At 40.3% G+C, this 20,830-nt stretch overlaps 1 protein-coding gene across 1 annotated transcript in view; it reads left to right on the top strand.

Moving 5' to 3' along the window:
* TPH2 (tryptophan hydroxylase 2) overlaps positions 1-20,830 on the top strand; it is a 50,308-nt gene that overhangs the window by 13,431 nt on the left and 16,047 nt on the right. The window contains exons 6-8 of the mRNA XM_058022870.1: positions 1,847-2,043; positions 3,780-3,915; positions 8,429-8,555. Of these exons, the coding sequence (XP_057878853.1) occupies positions 1,847-2,043; positions 3,780-3,915; positions 8,429-8,555 (460 nt within the window). The remainder of the gene's footprint in view (positions 1-1,846; positions 2,044-3,779; positions 3,916-8,428; positions 8,556-20,830) is intronic.

Raw genomic sequence — 20,830 nt, 5'->3', positions numbered from 1 at the left:
GTTCAGCTGCTGTCTGTGGTGCTGAGGGAGCTGTCTATGGTGCTGGGGCAGCTGTCTGTGGTGCTGGGGCAGCTGTCTGTGGTGCTGGGGCAGCTGTCTATGGTGCTGGGGCAGCTGTCTGTGGTGCTGAGGGAGATGTCTGGTACTGGGGCAGCTGTCTGTGGTGCTGGGGCAGCTGTCTGTGGTGCTGGGGCAGCTGTCTGTGGTGCTGAGGGAGCTGTCTGTGGTACTGGGGCAGCTGTCTCTGGTGCTGGGGCAGCTGTCTGTGATGCTGAGGGAGCTGTCTCTGGTGCTGGGGCAGCTGTCTGTGGTGCTGAGGGAGCTGTCTGTGGTGCTGGGGCAGCTGTCTGTGGTACTGGGGCAGCTGTCTGTGATGCTGAGGGAGCTGTCTCTGGTGCTGGGGCAGCTGTCTGTGGTGCTGAGGGAGCTGTCTGTGGTGCTGGGGCAGCTGTCTGTGGTACTGGGGCAGCTGTCTGTGATGCTGAGGGAGCTGTCTCTGGTGCTGGGGCAGCTGTCTGTGGTGCTGGGGCAGCTGTCTGTGGTGCTGGGGCAGCTGTCTCTGGTGCTGGGGCAGCTGTCTGTGGTGCTGGGGCAGCTGTCTCTGGTGCTGGGGCAGCTGTCTGTGGTGCTGGGGCAGCTGTCTGTGGTACTGGGGCAACTGTCTGTGGTACTGGGGCAACTGTCTGTGGTACTGGGGGAGCTGTCTGTGGTACTGGGGGAGCTGCAGCACTGGGCAGGGAGTGCCCACATTGCCAGCCCTGTGGCAGGAGAGTGAGAGATAAGGACTGATGGAGCGGAGGCAGATGCTGTGAATCCCTCTGCCAATCTGTATGTTGTTACAGTGCCAGAGAAGATGCCTGAGGAGAAGGCAGACTGCGGAGATTACACATTCTAGATTGTGAATATTAATTCTAGAGGAGCACTGAAACATTTCAAGGGGCAATTAATGACATGAGGTGATGGCCCATGGCATGTCATGGGTAATTCCTTACAGCTAAATACAAGGCAGTGCAAGTTGGAAGGATCTCTTAGCAATGTTCACACTATCAGTGAGTTTTGAATTAACTGTAGCTACTCAAGGCAAATCTTGGCTGTCAGAGTTGCAGGTATCCTGGAAGGCTCCTGCTTTCCAATGTCTGTACATCTGTGCAAGCAAGAAGAGGCAGAAGAACAAGGCAGAATCAAAACAAAAGGAGAGATGTATTTAAAGTTTTCCTCTAGGCTGAGCTGCTGGCTCTGAGATGAGCTTTCTCCTAATATAATCCTGCATCAATTCAGGGTTCTAAACATATCTGGATATGTAAGCAACTGTCTAAGCAATAAATACACATTTTTAAAATTGGATCCGTACATTTCTAAGCATCTATGTAATTGCCTAATCTTGACCCAGCATTTGATGCTGTGTGAATATTATGTATTTTAAAGAATGGATAGAAAATGCAGTCTGTTGAAGGTCTTACTCAATCTACATGTTAGACTGAATCAGGATCTACAGCATTCCACTTGCAAAGGTACCAGTGGCAGTAAGTGGAGAAATATTAGTCTGGTATAGGAGCATGGTATATAAGAAATCCATCTTTCTACTATGACACGTAAAAAGATTAAGAAGCAATGAGATTGCTTAGAGAGAAACAATTCTTAAGGAAATGATAGAATACGTACATTGTAACATGAAGAAATAATTCAATGGAAGAAGCGCCAAGATGTCAATTAAAAATAGTTCAAATAGTTTTAATAGTGTCATTTGCCTTTATTTAAATAGTACTTTTTGTGGAAATATTGCTATTTACAATCTGCCTACAGTCTGCTTGTATTCGGATGTATTTTGTACTTTTTTTTCCAATAGTGGTCAACCCATTCCCAGAGTGGAGTACACAGCTGAAGAAGTTAAAACTTGGGGAGTGGTATTTAGGGAACTCAGTAAACTCTATCCCACCCATGCTTGTCGTGAATATTTAAAAAACTTTCCTCTGCTGAGCAAGTACTGTGGATACAGAGAAGATAATGTGCCTCAGTTGGAAGATGTTTCTATTTTTCTTAAAGGTAAGATTCATATTTGGTTTATCAATAGATATGGTTTCATGAAAACACTTTTTTGTTAGTATGGAGTACAAAGCACATTGAGTGAAAAGACTCAGAGCACCGTCAGTGGCCTTCAGTTTAGACTGAAGTATCATTCTGGTTTTGGTGTTCTCTGTGGCAGTGTTTTTGGAGTCAAGACAGTTTTATGTAGATATTTGCAAGTATGAAACGGAGAGAAATTAATCAGCTGCACATGTGAAAGCATGATGTTATCTTGTACAGGGCAAAAGCCCTTCGGTTTGGTGGAAAGAAAACCTGAGTTAGTGACAGATGGGGGCTTCTCATAACTGCACTGGGCATCCCCCAAAAATCCAGGCAGGAAAAAGGGGGAGCCAAATGCCAAGATAACTGAATTTAAAGAGGAGGGCAGGTTTGATACACTGTTGTGTAGCCTGATGAATATGAAGCTTTCCTGAGTGCTCGAGACCTCATGAAGCTAATCCTTTTATTTGTATGTGAAAAAGATGTGTTGGACACAGTAGGTGATGTGGTGCTTCTCTTTCATTTTTTAAGGATCAGTGTATTATATGTTTAAGTTCAAAAATAAATTCTTATTTTTAATTTGTAAATTGGAATGTAAATGTAAATTTGTAATGGAAATGCTGCCCATATGGACAACGTGGTAGACATGGAGATGTTTTTAGGTCTGGAGGAAAAGCCACCAAAGAGTTAATTTAAGAGTTTAATTTCTCCTCAAAGGTCCCGTCAGCTACATATATTTGTTTCTTAAACTTTTTACTCAGGAACTAAAATATTATAAAGGCAGGTGTTTGAAAAAAAAATAAACCAACTTATATGCTAGTTAGAGAATAATTAGCCAAGCATTTTATCCAAATATATATATATGGACGAGCTAAAGGAAATAAAGAATTTATAACGAGAAGCTTACTTTCCTCAGCCTGCACTTCGTCCATAATTCTTGTCTGTGAAAACCTGCATTTGCTAATAGCTGACTCATCATTCTTTGAATTTGATTGTGTCCTTCTGGGTCTCTCATGTATTGTGTTACAGTCGCTAAGGAATGATACCAAATTGTACAGATTTTTTCTCCCTAGCTAGAAATTCAAAATCTCACACTTGTTTCAGAAATATGTTTTCAGACTACACAAAACAGGTAGTAGTACCTGTTGCAGAAAAATTTGAAACATTGTCCTGTAAAAACTTTGAAAGAATAACGAATTAATTTTTGAGAGAAACATACATTTTGAAGTCACTGAATCTGAAACTGTTTCACTCTGGGACTAATCTGAAAAAAGAACACTGTTAAATATTTCAATGAGGATCTTAAATATAAAAATCAGTATTTTATTGACACAAACATATTTGTTTTAATCCTATTCTGTTCTGTTAGTTTTTAAACATATTTTGCGTATTTTCCAATATGGAAACTTCTCTCCCATTTGGTACCGGACAAAAATTTTTGTTCTTAAAATTTTAAGGACATCACTTATGGTACCTCAGCATTTTTTTCTAGACAAAGATATTCAGACCAACTTTGAAATACCTCAAGCTGTTTTCATTATACATATGCTAGCAATGCAAAATACTTCTTGCATGTAATAATTGAAAATTATGTCTGGTGATCATCAAGACTCTTTGTGTCACGCTTCTGGTAGAATAATTAACAACAGATCTGTCACCAGAAAGTGATACAAAGATCAATGTAATGTGGCCTTTTATTATCTCTCTCCCTTCAGAGAGGTCTGGCTTCACAGTGAGACCAGTTGCTGGATACCTGTCTCCCCGTGACTTTTTAGCTGGCTTAGCCTACCGAGTGTTTCACTGCACGCAGTACATCCGGCACGGCTCTGACCCCCTCTACACACCGGAACCGTAAGTGCTGCCTTTGCTCTAGCACTGAAAAAACATACTCACCACTTTCTGAAAGGAACCAACTCAATCTGGCAAGATTGAAAAGAGGAACCTTTTTACAAAATGTGAAATTCTTCTTACACTGTTGATGGCAAAATCCTGCACATCGGCGAGCCAGAATTTAATTCAAAGACTTTTTTGTTGACTTTTTACAAGGATCTTAAATAACTGGATTATTTATACAGTGGGTCAGAAATACTATTTCAATTAAATTTCAGTGGAAAATGGAGTTTTCACCTAAAAAATTTTAAAAAGTGTCTACAATTTTATTTTCTGCTGGGACAGCTAGAAAGAAGTAGTGAAAAAACTCAAAACCCTGAATATTTTGAAAAAAATCTGCTTTCAGAATTTTAATTTGATCTTCTGTCTTCCCATTTTTATTTCTTTGGAGCAGGTTGCACAGCTGAACTTCATTTCTCTCCTATAACACAACACAAGCAAGACATGGAGCACTATTCTCTTACCAAGAGAGAATATTAGATATGTTACAGGGAAATTATGACAGAAATAAGAAACACTTTAATTATGACTTTTAGGGAACAGCATTGCCGCTTTCCCAAAACACAACATTGCAAGTTAGTATGAAATATTTTGCTATATGGTCTTTTGATTAAAAGTGGGGAAAAAGAAGATCAAATAGATTGTAGCTCTTGTCTTGTGTTATATATGTTGTCCTGTGCAGTAATAGCAGAACAGTACCTGTCATTTAGATAATGTAGAGGTAGTTTTACCAAAGGTATCTTCTGATCCTGTAACCACAGGAGTGACAGTTTTTGCAGTGAATCATTCATCAGGCAGTTAGCATGAGATTCTAGCTGTGGTTTATTCCACTTGGACTACTTGTTTGATTTTTTCCAAATTTACACAAAGGATTAATACATATATATTCAGCTCCAGTACTGTAAACATTTGGACTCTTGCCTATGTTTGATTTCATGAATTGACTGCCAAAACCATGGAGTAATATTTTTGGACATAAAAGGTTTAATGGCGCTGCATACTAAGCTGTATCTAAAAACTTGGTAGCTTTATTCTGGCAGGAGTCACCAGATGGTGCTGTTAGACACTTCTCTACCTTTCTCCTCAGCATCTGAATGTGGCAAAGAACTTGTCTTGCAGAAATGCTCTGAGGCTAGCTTTGTGTGTGCGTTTCTTTTGGAAAGGAGCTGGTGATCCCTGAAGGAATTCAGTCACTTCTATAATCTCTGTAATTAGAACTTAAATCTCTTAAATTTGTAGGAAAATTGATAGAATGGAAAATTTTGAAAGGAGGGCTTGGATGGAAGGAAGGGCTGAACTTCTTCGGGTCTATTTAAAAACATCTGTAGATATTAAAAAAAAAAATGATGCAAGGGAAGTACCAGGCTTTGCATTGATGATTTCCTCTCTGTGGGAAGCCAGTGTTTCAGGCTGCAGCATGTACCAGTGTTCAGCAAAAAAATGATGATGTTTATTAACTTAGTACAAACTAGAAGAACATTTTCATCTACTGATAAGAGATTTAGGTACATAACTCCAACAGGATAAAGGCAATAACATCTTTCAGGAAGCAATTACTTGTATCTGTGCTTTTTGTGATGTTCTCTGGTTCATTGATTTGTGTATTTGAGAGCCCTGCAATTTTCAGGATGCTGCTTATGCTCAGAATTATGCAGTAGATCACAGCTGATCCTTAGTAGTAATGGCAGCTGCTTCTTGGGTAGCCTTTCTGGTCATACTGTCTGGGAAGTCACTGAGTAATAATAACAGTTGAATTAGAATGAAGATTTTTATTTCTTATTTGGGCTGAACTTAAAAATACAAGTTATAGTCTCAACCTACTGGTTCACATTAGTTGAGTAATGTGTACTGACTACCAGGAACTCCATAGGAAAATTTTGACAGTCCCTTTTAAAATGTGTTTAGGTTTCTTTACATAACATAGAACACACAGTGTTACCAGAAGTGTAGAGTGAAAGCGTAGTGCTTTTTTAAATCAATGCCAAAATTAAATTGACTTGAGTGGGGACAGCTCTTCATCTTCTGCAGTAACTGCAACGCCCTGAGATCTTCTGGTTGATCTATGGGGCCATAATGAGCTTTGCTGCCGGTCCTGGCTGGTGAATGTTGCATTTCAATGATATAAACCAGGTAAAAAGGCTCCCTTTGACTTCAGTGGGCTTTCCGTCAGATTTAACACCCGGGCTACAGAGCTAGATACAAATTAGAGAGTTCATTTGGTTTGATCTGTATCACTACCATGTGCATTTTAAAACATATTTCTTCCTGATTTTAATTATGTTTCTACTACATTCACAGAGCTATGTAGATTTCTTCTGCTTTACTAACTAATTTACTTCAAGAAAAATCTTTTGCTGTGAAAAGTGCATTACAAATATCTTATTTTCTCTGAGCAATGTGTGTGAATAAATTAAAGGAACTTAATTATTTTCAGAATAAGACAAAATAAAAGAATCAGCTTTGGTAGTTAAGCAAAGAATTATATTGTTTAGACTATCTATAAAGGACCAGACTGGCAGGGAAGTCTAAAAGACTCCAATGACAATCCCAAGTACTGGTTCATATTTCTGCCTGCGAGATTTTGTGGTTTTGGGGGTTTTTTGTTCATATCCTTTTTGCTTTAAGCTCCCCTCTTTGTAACTACACATTCAAAATACTACTTTGCATAGCTTTAATGGAAGAATCTACAAACTAAAGGCATGAGAGAAATATCTTCTGCCTCCTCATTCTTTTCCCCTTGCCAAGAGAGACAAGTTAATGGGATTAGGCTTTGTCTGTTCTCATTTTGTCTGCAAGAGTGGACATAACAAAGGCCATGTGTCCCAGTGCAGAACTGGGAATAAGTCATCTTTGCTTATTTCTTTCTGGGGCTTGTGGCTTCAGCACAGGAAAATCGAGAGGCAGGCACTAGCTCAGGTGTCACTAGCAGTGATGCTGCTGTAGAAACCTGCCTGCAGATGAGTGTGCTTACCTGGAGCCAGGAACTTGGAGCCAGCTTCATTGTTTGCTTCTGCTTGAACTACTGATACAAAGCTAAGTATAGCTGAACTGGTGGAGTGTAGCACAGATGCTCAGCAATTACTGTCAGCCTGCTTGGTGGAAGTAAGAATTGGTGTGCTGGGCTTCCACAGAATGGGCTTTGTGACCCGTTTTTATGTTGGAAGTTGATGGTAGGAGAAATCAGGTTCCTCCAGTGAATTGCTTGGTGCTGTGAAGTGGTGTGTCTGTCAGACTGCAAACTACATTTCCCAGCTGTCCTTTGCATTGTTAGTGACCTAAATCTTGTAGGAGAATACAGAAAAAATTGTTGTGATTGGAATGGAATTAATTAAAGAATTAATTAATTAGCTTTGATGATTATCCAGTCAAGTGATGCAAACCACCAACTTCTATTTACTACTATTATTGGTTCAGACTTCTTGGTGACGATACTGAGTAAGAAGACTTTAAATTATATAGAGGGTTGTTTTTCTGTTCATGATTTATCTGAAATGTCATATTCTGTGACTTTTCAAACAAAAATAGTTTATAAAAGACAAATTGGATGATTTTGAGTAGAAGGCAGAAAACTTGATGTTTTCTCCCTGCCTTTAAAGCATTTGTTTACAGCTTAGGATAAAAACAAAACAAAACAAAAACCAGAGGTATGTCTTGAAAGAGACAAAAGCAAAGGAAATGTCAGATTGGATTTTTAAAGTGAACTTTACTACCAAGTCCATTATTTCCTGTGAACAAATGCAGCAAAACTTTCAAAATTGTTTGAAAGCTTTTGTAGATGATGCATGTGCACTTCCGTTAGCAGTTTTTGGTACACTTATGTCTGCACTTTGTCATGACTAACAATGCACTTACAGATGTGAACAGCTGTTCTTTTTGAAATGACTTGGATTCTCTGCTTTTTCTGAAATCTGCTTGCTGAAAAGTAGACTGCATAACAAAAGTACCCAGTAATTGCAGTAGGATTTCATGACTAAGTGAGAAATTAGGCACACAGAACCCTCTGTAAATACTGCCCCATATTTCTGGGGACAAGTGGCAAAATGTTTGATGTGGAGTGCTGCCCAATTACAGAAAGAGGAATGGACAAGAGGAAGAGGGAATGTGTTGGATTTTGATTTATGTAGACAGAAAAGCTGAAAACTGTACTTGTGGGACAGCTGGCTTTCCTGTGGGCAGTTCAGTCTTCATGTCACCAAGTCTGAAAGATTGTAGTGATCAGGCTCTTCCACTCAATCTGGAAATGATGAGCAAAGCACAGAACAGCTGGGGTTAAATGATGTATAATCTATTTAACAGAAGCAAATGTGTGTGTTTCTACCTACACATAGAAACTGTGAAGAACTACACTGTAAAAACCATGTTTCATTGTAAGGTGGGAGTCAGACCCCTGTAAAATGCCTTATGTTAAATTAATTATGGAATTATTATGGTATTAATTTCTGTAATGACTCTCTTTTCATTTCCATTTCCTTAGGGATACATGCCATGAACTCTTGGGACATGTGCCTCTACTTGCTGATCCCAAATTTGCACAGTTTTCACAAGAGATAGGACTTGCTTCACTGGGAGCATCTGATGAAGATGTTCAGAAATTAGCCACTGTGAGTCAAAATCTTTTTGTGCCATGGTCTCTCATCTCTCCTCCTTTTTAGCCGATGAACTGATTTGCATTGTCATATTAGAGCTGACTACATTTTCAGGTTCCAGATGACTGTGGTTTGACAATCACAGAGCTTTAGGTGTTTTTAAAAAGACCAAAGCTGATCACACTAAGTAATCCATTTCAATTTTTATTTTCCATAATCACCAATTTTCAGGGCTAGCTGAGATGAATTTTTTCTGCTTTAAGGTGCTGGAAATGAGTAAGAAAGGTAAACTTGGAAAAAAAAACAAACTGTAAAACGTTTTGATGTGCGCTCTGATCTCTAGACTGTTAGCTCCTCCACAGGTGGCAACTTTGGCTCTTGGCACTGATATTTCTGTACTCACTGTTCAGTTTTGCAGCTCTTAATTGTATTCCAGTGTGTGATGGATTTTAAGATGACACTGCATCCTTGCCTGCTGCTCCCCTTGGAGAATATGTAGTTACTGAGCCAAGGTTGTGCAGCAGTAGATCTAGATCAAGACCAAGTGCCTCAGCCAGCAGCTGGGAGATGGATTCTCTCTTGCATCAAGTGAGCCACAAGCCAGCAGGCAGTGTGAGCTGTCTGTGTGTTAAAGCTGTTAGGTGCTGCTGAGACTGGAGCCTTCATGACCTTTGGGAGAGGAACCCTGTCAAGCTGTGATGACTCTCTGCCCCTGAGCACCTGTCAGCCCTGCTCTATTGCCATATTCCAGTAATGGGATGCAACTCTTTGCATCCTGACATGGATTAGTGACCACTGGTCTTTACCACTTGCTTTGTTCAGTTGTTTTGACTTACTGTACATTTCCTTTGGTGGTTCCTGTTAAAATGAATGTGGCAAATAATTTAAAGAATGATATTGGATTTAAAAACTCCTTATTTATAATGCTCCACATTTAAACATTTTATCTTCTGAAAAATTCTGTGAGATCGAGCAGGGGAATTGGTTACTTTAAAATCTTGCAGCATACTGCTGCTCTTCTATACAAGTACAGTGGGGATTTAAAGGCTTGGAAAGAATTGTTGGATATGGAGTCAAGTTAGGTTCAATTGAACTGCAGAAGTTTTGGTGCACAGTCTTAGAAGTGGCTGGCAGTCCTATCTGCTAAAAAAGGTGTTTGTACCCCTTTGTTTGATTTGAACCCTGTTTGATTTGAATCTTCTTGGTCCTTCCAGAAGAAGCCACTAAATTTAATCAAACTGTGTTCAGTCCTTAGTTAGACAGGCTCTGTGTCTTGATCATGGCCAGCTCCTCTCATACAATTCCATGTGTGTTCCTTGTTTTTCTAATGGATGTCTGTGGAGAAGACATTGTTGTTTGTATGGAGGAATCATGAAAGCTGAGTGCGTATTTCCACATGTACTTGGGTGGGACTTAGTAGGAAACTGACCCACCTTGCCATGCAGTCTCAGGAGAAGCTACCTAACTGGCTGTCCCTGTAAGTATTTTGAGGAAAGTGGTATGCCCAAATATTTCAGCCCAAAATAACCTCGGATGACACGGGCCTGTTGCAGTGGAAAATGTTGGTACTGGCCTGTTTGGGTAGAGATATTAATATAAAGTGGCCTCTGAATATTATATAAATGCTTGTACTCCTCCCCCTCACAGAAGTTCCCAGTTATGACTGACTTGTCATCTGAACAATGAGCTGCTCCTGAATCATAAAGCAAAAAATAAAAGAAGACAGCTGAATCACTTTCCCTCATCACACTGAGAATCTGATATCTGAGTGAAAGCTGATTTCTCCCCCCATGCTGGAAATAGCTCTTTCAGGTGGAAGAAACATTTAGAAAGAGTCTGGCGGTGTTTTTCTTTGTAGGAGCACAATGAGGGGCTGTGCTCCCCTGGGGCAGATGCTTGACAAATGTGGAGATGTTACTTGCCCTAAAATGTGCAATGTAAACAGCCAACTTGAGTGCAAGTAGAAAGAATACCTCTCAGTGGTGAGGGTGAGGAGGCCAAGAAATTCATTCAGCTGGGCACCAAATGTCACCTGAGGTGCCATTGACTAACTTTTGCAGCATTCAGTCCCATTTCCATCCTAGATAAAAACCAGACGCAGCAAGCTGAGAAATGCCAGCCAAGAGTCTTAACACAGAAAAGCATTGCAGGTTCCAGAGAGGCGACTTCAAAGTAAATAGAGAAACGAATGGAGAGAGAGTATGCATATTAATGAGCTTGAATCAATATGCCCAAAGCAAGCTTGCCATTAGCCTGACCTGTTTCAAAAGATAGTGACATTAAGTGCTGAGCCATTACAGGGAGGACAACTGCATTAGGAAGAGAGGAAAACACCTCTTAGGAATTCAGACCAGAAAGAGAAGAATTATTACAGGTGATTTCATAATCTTTTGCTCCATTCTGCTCTCAAAAAGACACTGTGTATCAGCTTTGATAGATCTGCTCTTTGTGCCCTGCCATAAGCTGCAAAGGAAATGTGTGATATTTTTGTCCCTGCAGGGCTGACACACTGGATGTAGAGCAAGCTGGAGCCTAGTGCCTGGGCAGACTAGAAGTGTTTTGTAAATTGCAATTAGTCATGTCTGTGCAGCCCCATGGAGGGTAGGAATTAAATGGGAGAGCATTGCAGGGGCCCTGGTGCTGGCCAGCTGGAGGGAGAAGAGTGGCTGCAGGGGAAGAGAGCTGAAAAGGCAGTATGCAAGTCCCCTTCATCCTCTTGGGGTCTTGTAGTCAGATGTGGGAAAGAATAAAGGAATTGTTTCTGCTTTGTCATGAGAGTGGAATACTGAAAGAGCCGAAAGACTGTCTTTGTAGCGGTTTGTTGAGAGATTCCATTTTCATTTACAATCTTTTAGGAGAGTAAGAAAGAGGAAAGACACAGACAAAAAAAGGTGATGGAGATTATGTTACTGAAACAAAGCAAAATATTTGCACCAGCCACTTCTTTTCATGGGGTGCGATATGAAGCAGTTCCTGGTTGAGGAAATATAATATTGGCCATACATGTCTTGGTTCTAATTATTATCATCATTGTTACTCATATCTTGTCCTGTTCTGATTGATTTTCTAAAACTGCTTTTGAGCTGATTTTTCAGCATGTCTGGTCTTTGTATTTTCACATAGTACAGAAATAAAAAGGCTGTCTTTTCTGCTTTCCTATCAACCCATAAACTGTAGAAAGGACTTGACATGAGGTGTTTCAACTAATTTATATAGTATATCATTTACAACATTTAACAGCACATAACATAAGATTTTTTCAGGAAAATTATACCAAAAAAATGCATCTAGATTTACATTTTAGTGTTAACTTGTAATTTGTGGACTTGGGCGCTGTCTTAGTAAAGCTGCAAGTTGCTAAGCAGGAGCCTGCCTATCTTGCTAATGGCAGAAATCACTCCTGACTCCTGCTAAGCTGTTTCAACACAGCTCAGGTTGCCCTTTCAAGATGCAATATGTATAGGATGTCCTTGTGCAGGTGAAATTCAGTGGGTGGCAGTTCAGAAAAGGAGTTAGCAGAGTGTCTTTTTCATGTGGTTCGTCACCAAATCTTTCCGCCCAAGAATTTGGTCATTAGGGCCTAATTAGGTGCACTAAGTTTTTTCCCAGTCATTTCTCACTGGAAGTTACATTTAAACATTCAGTTCTTTAGAACTGTAAAACTTCCACCTTTTCATCTTTCTTGACAATATTTGATCTTGTATTTTAACAGCATGGGACAGTAGAAATCAAGACATTTCTTTAGTTCTGGCTGTCCTTTACACGGAGAACCACAAAAATTGCTTTTAAATTTGAAGGAATTTTATGTGATTAGATCTTGTAAATGTATTTCAGGCTTGTTATGAATCTAAAAATTTACCTTGCCTGGATGGTGACTGAGGCCAACAGTTCATTTCTAAAGCTAAATTTAATTTATCAGTGTATGTATCACAAAAAAATTGTTTTAAAGTTATATACTGGCTTAAAAACAGCATTTAGAACCACCTCTCTGGGTTGTGGTAATTCTTGTGACTTTACCTGCCTGTCTTCCCTCAGAATTTTCTGGTCTTGTTGACATCATTCAAGTCCTTTTCCCACACTGAAGATCTGACACATAATTCAGAACAATTCTCCGTTATGTTTGCTGAGGAGATAACCAGAATGGAAGAAACGGGAGCATTTCAGATAAAGACTGAATAGCATTTGGTAACTCAGGGAAGACTCAACATTCGTGGTCTCACTAGATAGAATAGCCTCTTGTCTTCACAAATAACAGATTAGATTTCCCATAGGGGCTATTTAGTACTGCTAGGCTGAAAGTACATTTTGTGAACTGGCTTGCTGTCTTCCTCCATGGATGAGCAAATGGAGCTGAGAGGAAAATTTGAGATTTCGAACATTTCCACTGTACATCTAAAAAATCAAGACTGCCTGTGTGTTTCTCATTTGTAGTTGTGAAATGATTCATAGGGCACTAACCATCATTGTAATTCTGTGACCAGTTCCCCTGCTGAAGCTATTCTGACGTATAAAAACAGTTATGTATTGGCCAATTGAAACCTGGTATAATAACCCAGAAGCTATGGCAGTCACTGAGCATATTGAAATTTAACATTCAAATCTTTGCTTAGTCTTTTCTGTATCCCAGTTGCATGCCCTGTATGTGTGACAGATGCCAAGAGTGGGCACAGTGAGTACCTTAAATCCAGTGATGGCATAATGGAGTTTCTTGCAAAAGTGTTACTTCCAGCCATACCTGTACTTAGTGAATAAAAGAGCAGAAGAGTGGCTGGGATTGAATACAACTTAAAACTGCTTGAGTAAATTTTGATGTGCTTACAGGAGACATATGAAATTATTCTGATTTGAGCTGCATGTCACTTAAGGGAGATGAATCAATTCCCCGGGTAAAAGCTAGGACTATAAAGCTGAAATCAGGTATGATAGATTACATGTAGACAGACATTGTCCTATTATGCTATGATCTGTACTGTTCATCAGTAAGTGGCCTGGACAATGTTTCTGTTCCTGACTTCAACCAGGCAAAACCACCTGTATAAAGATGCATTTGGAAATCGCCCAAGTGTGAAACCTGAAACTTTAACAAGGAACAGAAGCAGATGAAATTTTGTGGCTTTCTTGACCATTATAAAGTCAGAGAGGTGTGTTTGAATCAGGAGTAAAGCATTAATGAATTACTTTCTTTGGTGAGGTGCTGCTGGTCTCGCTGACTGCTGCTCTAAAACCGTTCTGTAATTTGTGGGCTCGCTCTGAAAAATGTTCTAAAGGAATTAATACAAAGTAATGGTCTCCATTTTTAAGGATTTGTTTCAGCAATGCTTTTCAATAAAGTAGCTGAAGCACTGAATTGAAGTCCTTCCTACGTTATGCATAATCAAAAAGGTGAGCAGAGAAGATAGTACATATGTTACAAAAGAGGACTAAGGGGGAAGAAAAACAACTGTAGATCCCAGGGATCAATATTTAATATTTTAGAATACTGCAGTGGTCTCTTGGAGTGCATTTTTACAGTGATTCTGTCAGACATTTGTGGCCCAAGAAGAAAAATATCAGCAGAGATACTTAACTAGCTTTAAACTAGCACTCCAGATTGAAGACTTCCATTCCTGAAATTGGGAGCTAATGCTCAATATTTTCTGCAGGATTTGTGGCAGTCTGCTAAGGCCTTTTTTCTGGGTATGGAGAGTCTGTTTCCAGGTTTGTGTCTGTAGGAATTGCTGTGCTGGTCAGGGCCATGGCTGGTGACTGGTGCCCATCATAAATAGCTGCTTAGGGGTGATGGAAGAACAGGATGAGCACATCTGATTATTTTCCAGTGTTTTCCAAGACTCTCACCAATCAGGAACTTGAAGAGCTCTTGTTCTCACAAATGTGGCTTCTATGTATCTAATTATCTTGAAAGGATTTTTGTCCAGAGACAGCTGTTTATGTTTGAAGACACACACATTTTTAGTACCATTTGCAGTAACTTTGCCAATGAGCTCTATGGCTCTACTGGTGAGCTGTCTGGTGAGCTGTCTCATTTTGTTGCTTTTAACCTGATTCCTACTAGGTTTTTTGTGTATGAAGAGAGAATGGTCAAATCATCCATGGAGGTTTTCTGTATGCCATCATGACTACAGAACATATTTTCTCGCTTAGCTATCTCTTTTCCTGGATAGGAAGCCAATTGTTTGTTTAGTCACTCCTCCTGCTATTGAGGATGTTATTCCTCCCCTGAATCCTTTCCAGCTGGAACTGGAAAAGGGAAAGGATACATCAGTCACTAGAGTTTTGATTAGGAGTAGCGCTGTGGAGTCAAGTCAGTTTTGGACGTGCTTGCTGTTGAAGTGGGGACCTTTTGTATGATAGGAAGGCTGGACCTGGTGTTGTAGAGTTGACACAAGTTGTTGCTTAGGATGAAAGAAATCGGCTGGATGCAGAAGGAAAGTAGGATTCAGTGGATCCGTCTTGCATCACTGTACAATGATATGAGTCTCCCTCCAGTATGTGATCAGAAAGGAGTAGGTCAACATAGGATGTGTTACTCTTGGAAAGAAACATCTCATGCTTTATGCTGAGTCCCTGAAAGCTGAGGAGATGAAAGAGGGCTCACTTGTTGTTACAAGGGTGCTCAGTTGGTCAAGTCAGGAACTTTTTCTTGAAAGGATCTCATGTTGCCCTGACAGACAAAATTTTGTGCTCACAAATAACTAGAAACAGTGTTGTTCTGTAAAGTACTAATAAATATGTATCCTTGGACCCAGCCCTGTAATGAGGAAGCTAGATGCAAGAGAGAGCTAATTTGACTTAATTGGGAGCAGGGAAGAAATTAGAAACTTTACTGTAGAAATAATATAGTTCATTTTAGACAGGATGTGATTTATGAAGATCAAGCCCTAAGCAGTTAGAAACGCTAAAGATAAAGGCTCTATTAAAATAACAAATTGCAGCCAGAGACTGGGTTTGCTTTTATTTCTTGTAGCATTTTGTTTCCAAAAGTGGTTAGATCATAATCTGTGAGGTTACTGAACTGCAAATGCAAATTTTCATGCACACAAGTAATATATTTTGACATAGAGGTTAACAAGAGAATGGTGCAAATTTCACACAGCACTGGCTTGCTAATTACGTTTGTTTATTTTCAGAAGCAACTTCATTTTCATTAAGAAATTGCAGATTCTGCAATAGTAATCTTTGCCAGTAGTTCAATAGCTCACACTCTGAACATTTGCTCTGCTACAGTAGTAATGAAAGTGAGCCTGAAAAATAGCTTAGAAAAAATGGTGGAATTTAGGAGTGCACGCATGTGGCGAGCGTCTTCCAATTCAGCGTTGGATCCAGTTGAGAAAGGCTGAGGAATGGTTGAAAGGAGTCTATGAATTTTGATAAGATTTTTTGCATATTTGTTTTCTCTTTTGACCTAGAGTTGATAATGTATTAGCAAAAAGCTATAAAGTGTCTTTTATAGAACATATGTAACCAGGAAAAAAGGAAGTATCCAGCATAAGCTTCCAGTGAGCAACAATAAGACAAATATTTTGAGTAACAACTACTAGCAAATCCATCATAAGTTACAGGAATAAAGGTTTAAATATCAGGGGGAAAGGAGCAATAAAGGAAAGGTTTGGAATATATTGCTGCTGCTGTTCCTGACTTGTCCCTGTGCTTTCACCAGTATGCAGAAGGAAAGTGAGAATCCTGGGCTCTGTGTAGGCATTGTTCACACTGTAACACATTATTTAAGGCATTAGTACAAGACATGGACACCCTCTAGCAGCAGCACACAGGTATATGGGGAAGTAAAGGAGCTCAGCGTGTGGCAGCTCATTTCAGCCATGTCTAGGTCTTGCTTAGGACTGAGGGAATGTCTATGCTGTGGGTGCAGCATTGGCATGTGGCTTTACCCATGCTTTCCATGGAGCCAGAGCTGCGGAGGAGTGCTGGGCAAAAGTAGCTTTGGTGATTGCAGGGAGGGTCTCTTAGGAGCAGCTCCCTGAATGCAGCTCTCTGGTTACCTGGCTGGGACCCACAGTGGTGTTGGGATGGGCCAGATCCAGGCTCCCTTAGCTCAGGGATATGTGCATCCTGTGCATTGTGCTGTGCAACCATGGCTGCTGGCCTGCATACCCAACCCTCATTTCAGGGGTCAGTGACCCCATCAGGAGAAGGAAGCTGGGAGATTCTGCACTCAGGTAGAAACCAAAACAGTTATGTGTAATCACAGAGCCAAAGTATCACAGAATGTGTTGGGTTGGGAGGGACCACAATGGATCATCTGGTCCAACCTCCCTGCTCAAGAGGGGTCATCCTGGATCACATTGCACAAATTTGTGTTCCAGATGGTTTTTGAATGTGTCCCGTGGAGGGAGACTCCATGACCTCTCTAGGGAATGTGGTTCAGTGCATGGTTAACCCCACAGTAAAGTTCTTCCTCATATTCAGGTGGAACTTCCTGTGCATCAGTTTCTGCCCATTGCCTCTTCTCCTATTGCTGGGCACCACTGAGAGGAGCCTGGAAACCTCCTCTTGATACCCTGCCTTCAGATACTGACAGACATTGATGAGGTCCCATCTCAGCCATTTCCTTTCAAGGCTGAACAGGCCCAGCTCCCTCAGTCTCTCCTCATAACAGAGATGCACTTGAGGCCCTGAGTTATCTTCAAAGCCTTTGCTGAACTTGCTCCAGGAACTCCATCTCTCTCTTATGCTGGGAACCCAAAACTGGAACAGCACTCCAGATGCTGCCTCACTGATGTCCTCAAACTATTCTTTTTATTTTCTGGGATATTTCAGTAAGTAATTTTGCTTCCAAAAGGACATTCATACATATAGCTATTATTCATAACCCAAATAGTACCATATGGAAAGAGTCTTAAACTACATACCTGTACAGAGCTGAACAGATGCCAGCTTAATGTTCACAACCACAGGACTGGACATACCTCATGTGTTCAGTCTAATTATCTCACCCAGCATGTTTGAGTGCTTTCTTTGTACGCACAGATTAAAGCATGGAAGTAAGACAAAACATTTCTGGCATCCGTAACTATGCCAGGGGCTTCATTCCTTAATGCTGCAACTTCGGAAGCGGCTCTTATGCCTGTCGTCACCTTTCTATCAAATGGCATCGAAGTGCTGGATGGAATATGGTCCCATAAATTTTTAATTGAGATACTTTTGGGTGATCTACCAAAATAATTTTGCAAGTATAGCTTAATTTTATATTTATAAGTCCAGTGTTTCTGCTACAGAAGGCCAGGGGGCAAGTTTGCCATTGCTTTCAATAAGCTAGGTCTGTGAGCTAAATACTAACCTCATTTCCACATGTACTATCTCTTAGAAGATGTAGAGTTGTACATATGCAAATGAAAGTAGAATTTGCTGCTGTAAAATTAATTTTTATCATTTAATTTCCAAAACATCTTATTTAGAAATGAGGGTTTCTGCAGGACGCATGATTTTGCAGTTGTGTCTCTTCCTTTGTCCAAACTTGTGTGGTACAGCATGCAACAAATTCTGTTAGCTACTTCTTAGAGCTAGCAGGCCTTCTGAGCTTATTGCATAAAGGTTTTTGCTTTATTTGTGGATGATTTTTGAAAGTTGAAGCAAGTACTCTAAATCTGAAAGCATTGTTGAAGCCAAAGACAAGGTTACAGAGAAGGGCCTTGTGACTGTCAATTTTGGTTGTTTTGGTTTGATTCCAGCTGTGGCTGAAATTGTTGCCGTGCAAGGTCAACAGAATTTCAACATGGTGGTGCCCTTTCAGGCACCTTTGAACAAACCCTGCACTGTCTTATTCTCTTAATTTGCTTTTGCATCAGACATAGCATTAGTTTAGACTGAAGAACCTTGTTGTCAGCTGTAAGTTTTATATATTTTTTACCTTATAGACATTCATAAAGATGGCATCTAATAGCACTAGATAAAGCAGTTTGAGCTCAGTGCTTTTTCAAGACATGCTCGAAAGAGTAGGTACTCACAGATTATGATTTTTTTCCCTGTAAAGTGTACTACTCTTCTTTTTCCCATAGAGATTTTTGTTCCCTACCTTGAATCAGTGGGCTGTAATTGTAATAATTATATAGTTTGACTACATAAAAGTAGCTAAAATTACAGTTTAACAAGACATTTTCCATCTCTCAAATGTAAACACCTTTATAGGATTAATTTTTCATCTTTGAATAAGCGTATTAGCTTATATACAGATATATACTATATATCTGCAATTAATTTAGGATCTATAACAGCACAGAATTCTTCCATATCCATGGGAATCTGATCACTAGTGACAATTTTGGAGTGATCTTCACATTTGGTAAGTCACTTCCAGACCAAAAACTACTGTAAATTACTTTGACTTTGGTACAGTGAATAGCCACAACCTGCTCACAGGTATTTGCTCAGTATATTTTTTCCACCTTGCTGAATATATGTTCATGTGATTTGCTTTGTGTTTACACACTGATGGCAAGTAAGTCAGTAGTGACTCAGTTGACTACTATGTGGTTATGATAGATTCATTTTATATGCCCTCACCACTGAAAATCAGAGTTCTGCAAGAAGGTGCTCAACTATACTTGAAAAAGATTTTGTTTGGGGCTGTGAAAAACATCTTCAATTTGGATATATTTTTAGTAGCAAAATTAATAGATATTTAAAATTTCCTGAGCTACTTTTCTTCTTTGATCTGTCTGTCAGCTTGACATGAATAGAACTTATACTTTTGTGCTTATGTCTACTATCTTTTTTGCTTCTTTTTTGCAAAGCAGGTTGAGTTAATGCATTAAGAGTCACAAAAGCTTTTGGGAGTCCCTTAGCATTTATGTGATTAAAAGAACATTGAGTTCAAATGCAGTGTTGCTGTTAGAAACTGTGATGTTTGAAAACAAGTCAGCTATTAAATCAGTTTTCAGTAAATAGGTACAGTAACTTAATTTTCTTTTTAAAATGTTTAGAAAATTAATGTGGATGGTGGTAATTTTGGAATGAACTCCTACCTCTTTTTTGCTCTTCAGAAATAAATTTGAAATTAATGACTGTGAAGAAATAGTGCATTTTCCCCTTGAAATTAGAATTTTAAAACTTCACTGGTCAGTTGTTCCTGTCTCTTCTCTCAATACATTTTTGCCCCCCCCCCCCAGTTACAGAACTTGAAAAAGGTCTGACATCCTTTCAGCCCCAGGAGGCTGCTCTGCTCCCCTTTCTGAAGATATAGCCTCCCCTCATTAGTAGTACATTAGGAGTTTTGCAGCTGATCCCAAGAAGCTCATACCCCTCCTTGGCTAAAATGACATGGGAGGCTCAGGGGCTGTCCTGCATCGCTCCCTGCAGCACAACTGTCACAGGCAGTAATTGGGCTGGCAATTAGCGAGGACACAGCCTGCTTCAGGGCATGGCATCGGGAGAAAGCCCCACACCAGCCCGGTGCCCTCCCCAGGGGGACGCCTGTTAGGGGGGACACCGGGGCTCTGTCTCTGGGCTGGCCCAGAGTGGCTTCTAAAGAGGCCTCACAGCTCAGAGTAATGAATTCTGACAGTGCACTGGCACAGGGCAGTGGTTCAGTAAACTCTCTGCTTATAAAAAAAGTGAGGGTAGCCTATGCTGTGATTAGTTGCTTCACCTTTGTGACTTGATAATCTCTGGATTTACTTTGCCAGTCTGTCTAAAGCTTCTCCCAGGATAAGCACAAGAGAATCCTCTGCCAGTTTTCCCGTTTTGTGGTTTCCTTGGAGCATTGCAGCATTTTCAAAAGGATGAACTCTCCCTCCCCATCCTAAAGAGTATTTCATGGAGTGCTGCAAGTTTATGCTTTCTCTTCTGAGTTGCCTGCTTAGCATGCTTGCTGTGGAGTGGAAAATGGCCTTTTTAGAGAAGGACAAAAAATGTTGGACTGGGGCTGAGGTCTACAAGTAACTGTGGTAAATATGTCCTGAGAACTGAGCTAGGCTTCTGTAGAGCTTCTGGCTCTGGATGCTGGGGGAAGAAAAATGTCTGAGGTGGTTCTTGTGTATTCTCTGGATATTCTTCTAAGCAAGGCAGTTCACAATTTGGGGTAACAGTCCTAGGGTCATTGGCCCATAAAACGAGTATGCTGTCAGGCAAAGGACTGACAAATGAGCTCTTTGTATGTGTATTTGTTTCAAATTTTCTCTCACTTTTGTGATGCCTCCTGTCACTGTTCAAGTCCCTGGCTCTTTGCTGGAGGAATCATACTCTCCAAGCTGTAGCATAAGCCACAAGGCTGAGGAGAACACTGTGGAGTGCTAGCCCTGGCCCCTGCATCCTAACAAATCAGGGCTGTACTTGCT

This window comes from Melospiza georgiana, chromosome 4, assembly GCF_028018845.1.
Source record: "Melospiza georgiana isolate bMelGeo1 chromosome 4, bMelGeo1.pri, whole genome shotgun sequence".
Taxonomy (NCBI): Eukaryota; Metazoa; Chordata; class Aves; order Passeriformes; family Passerellidae; genus Melospiza; species Melospiza georgiana.
Note: the sequence above shows the minus strand (reverse complement) of the source record. Positions and strands in the feature narration are given on the sequence as shown.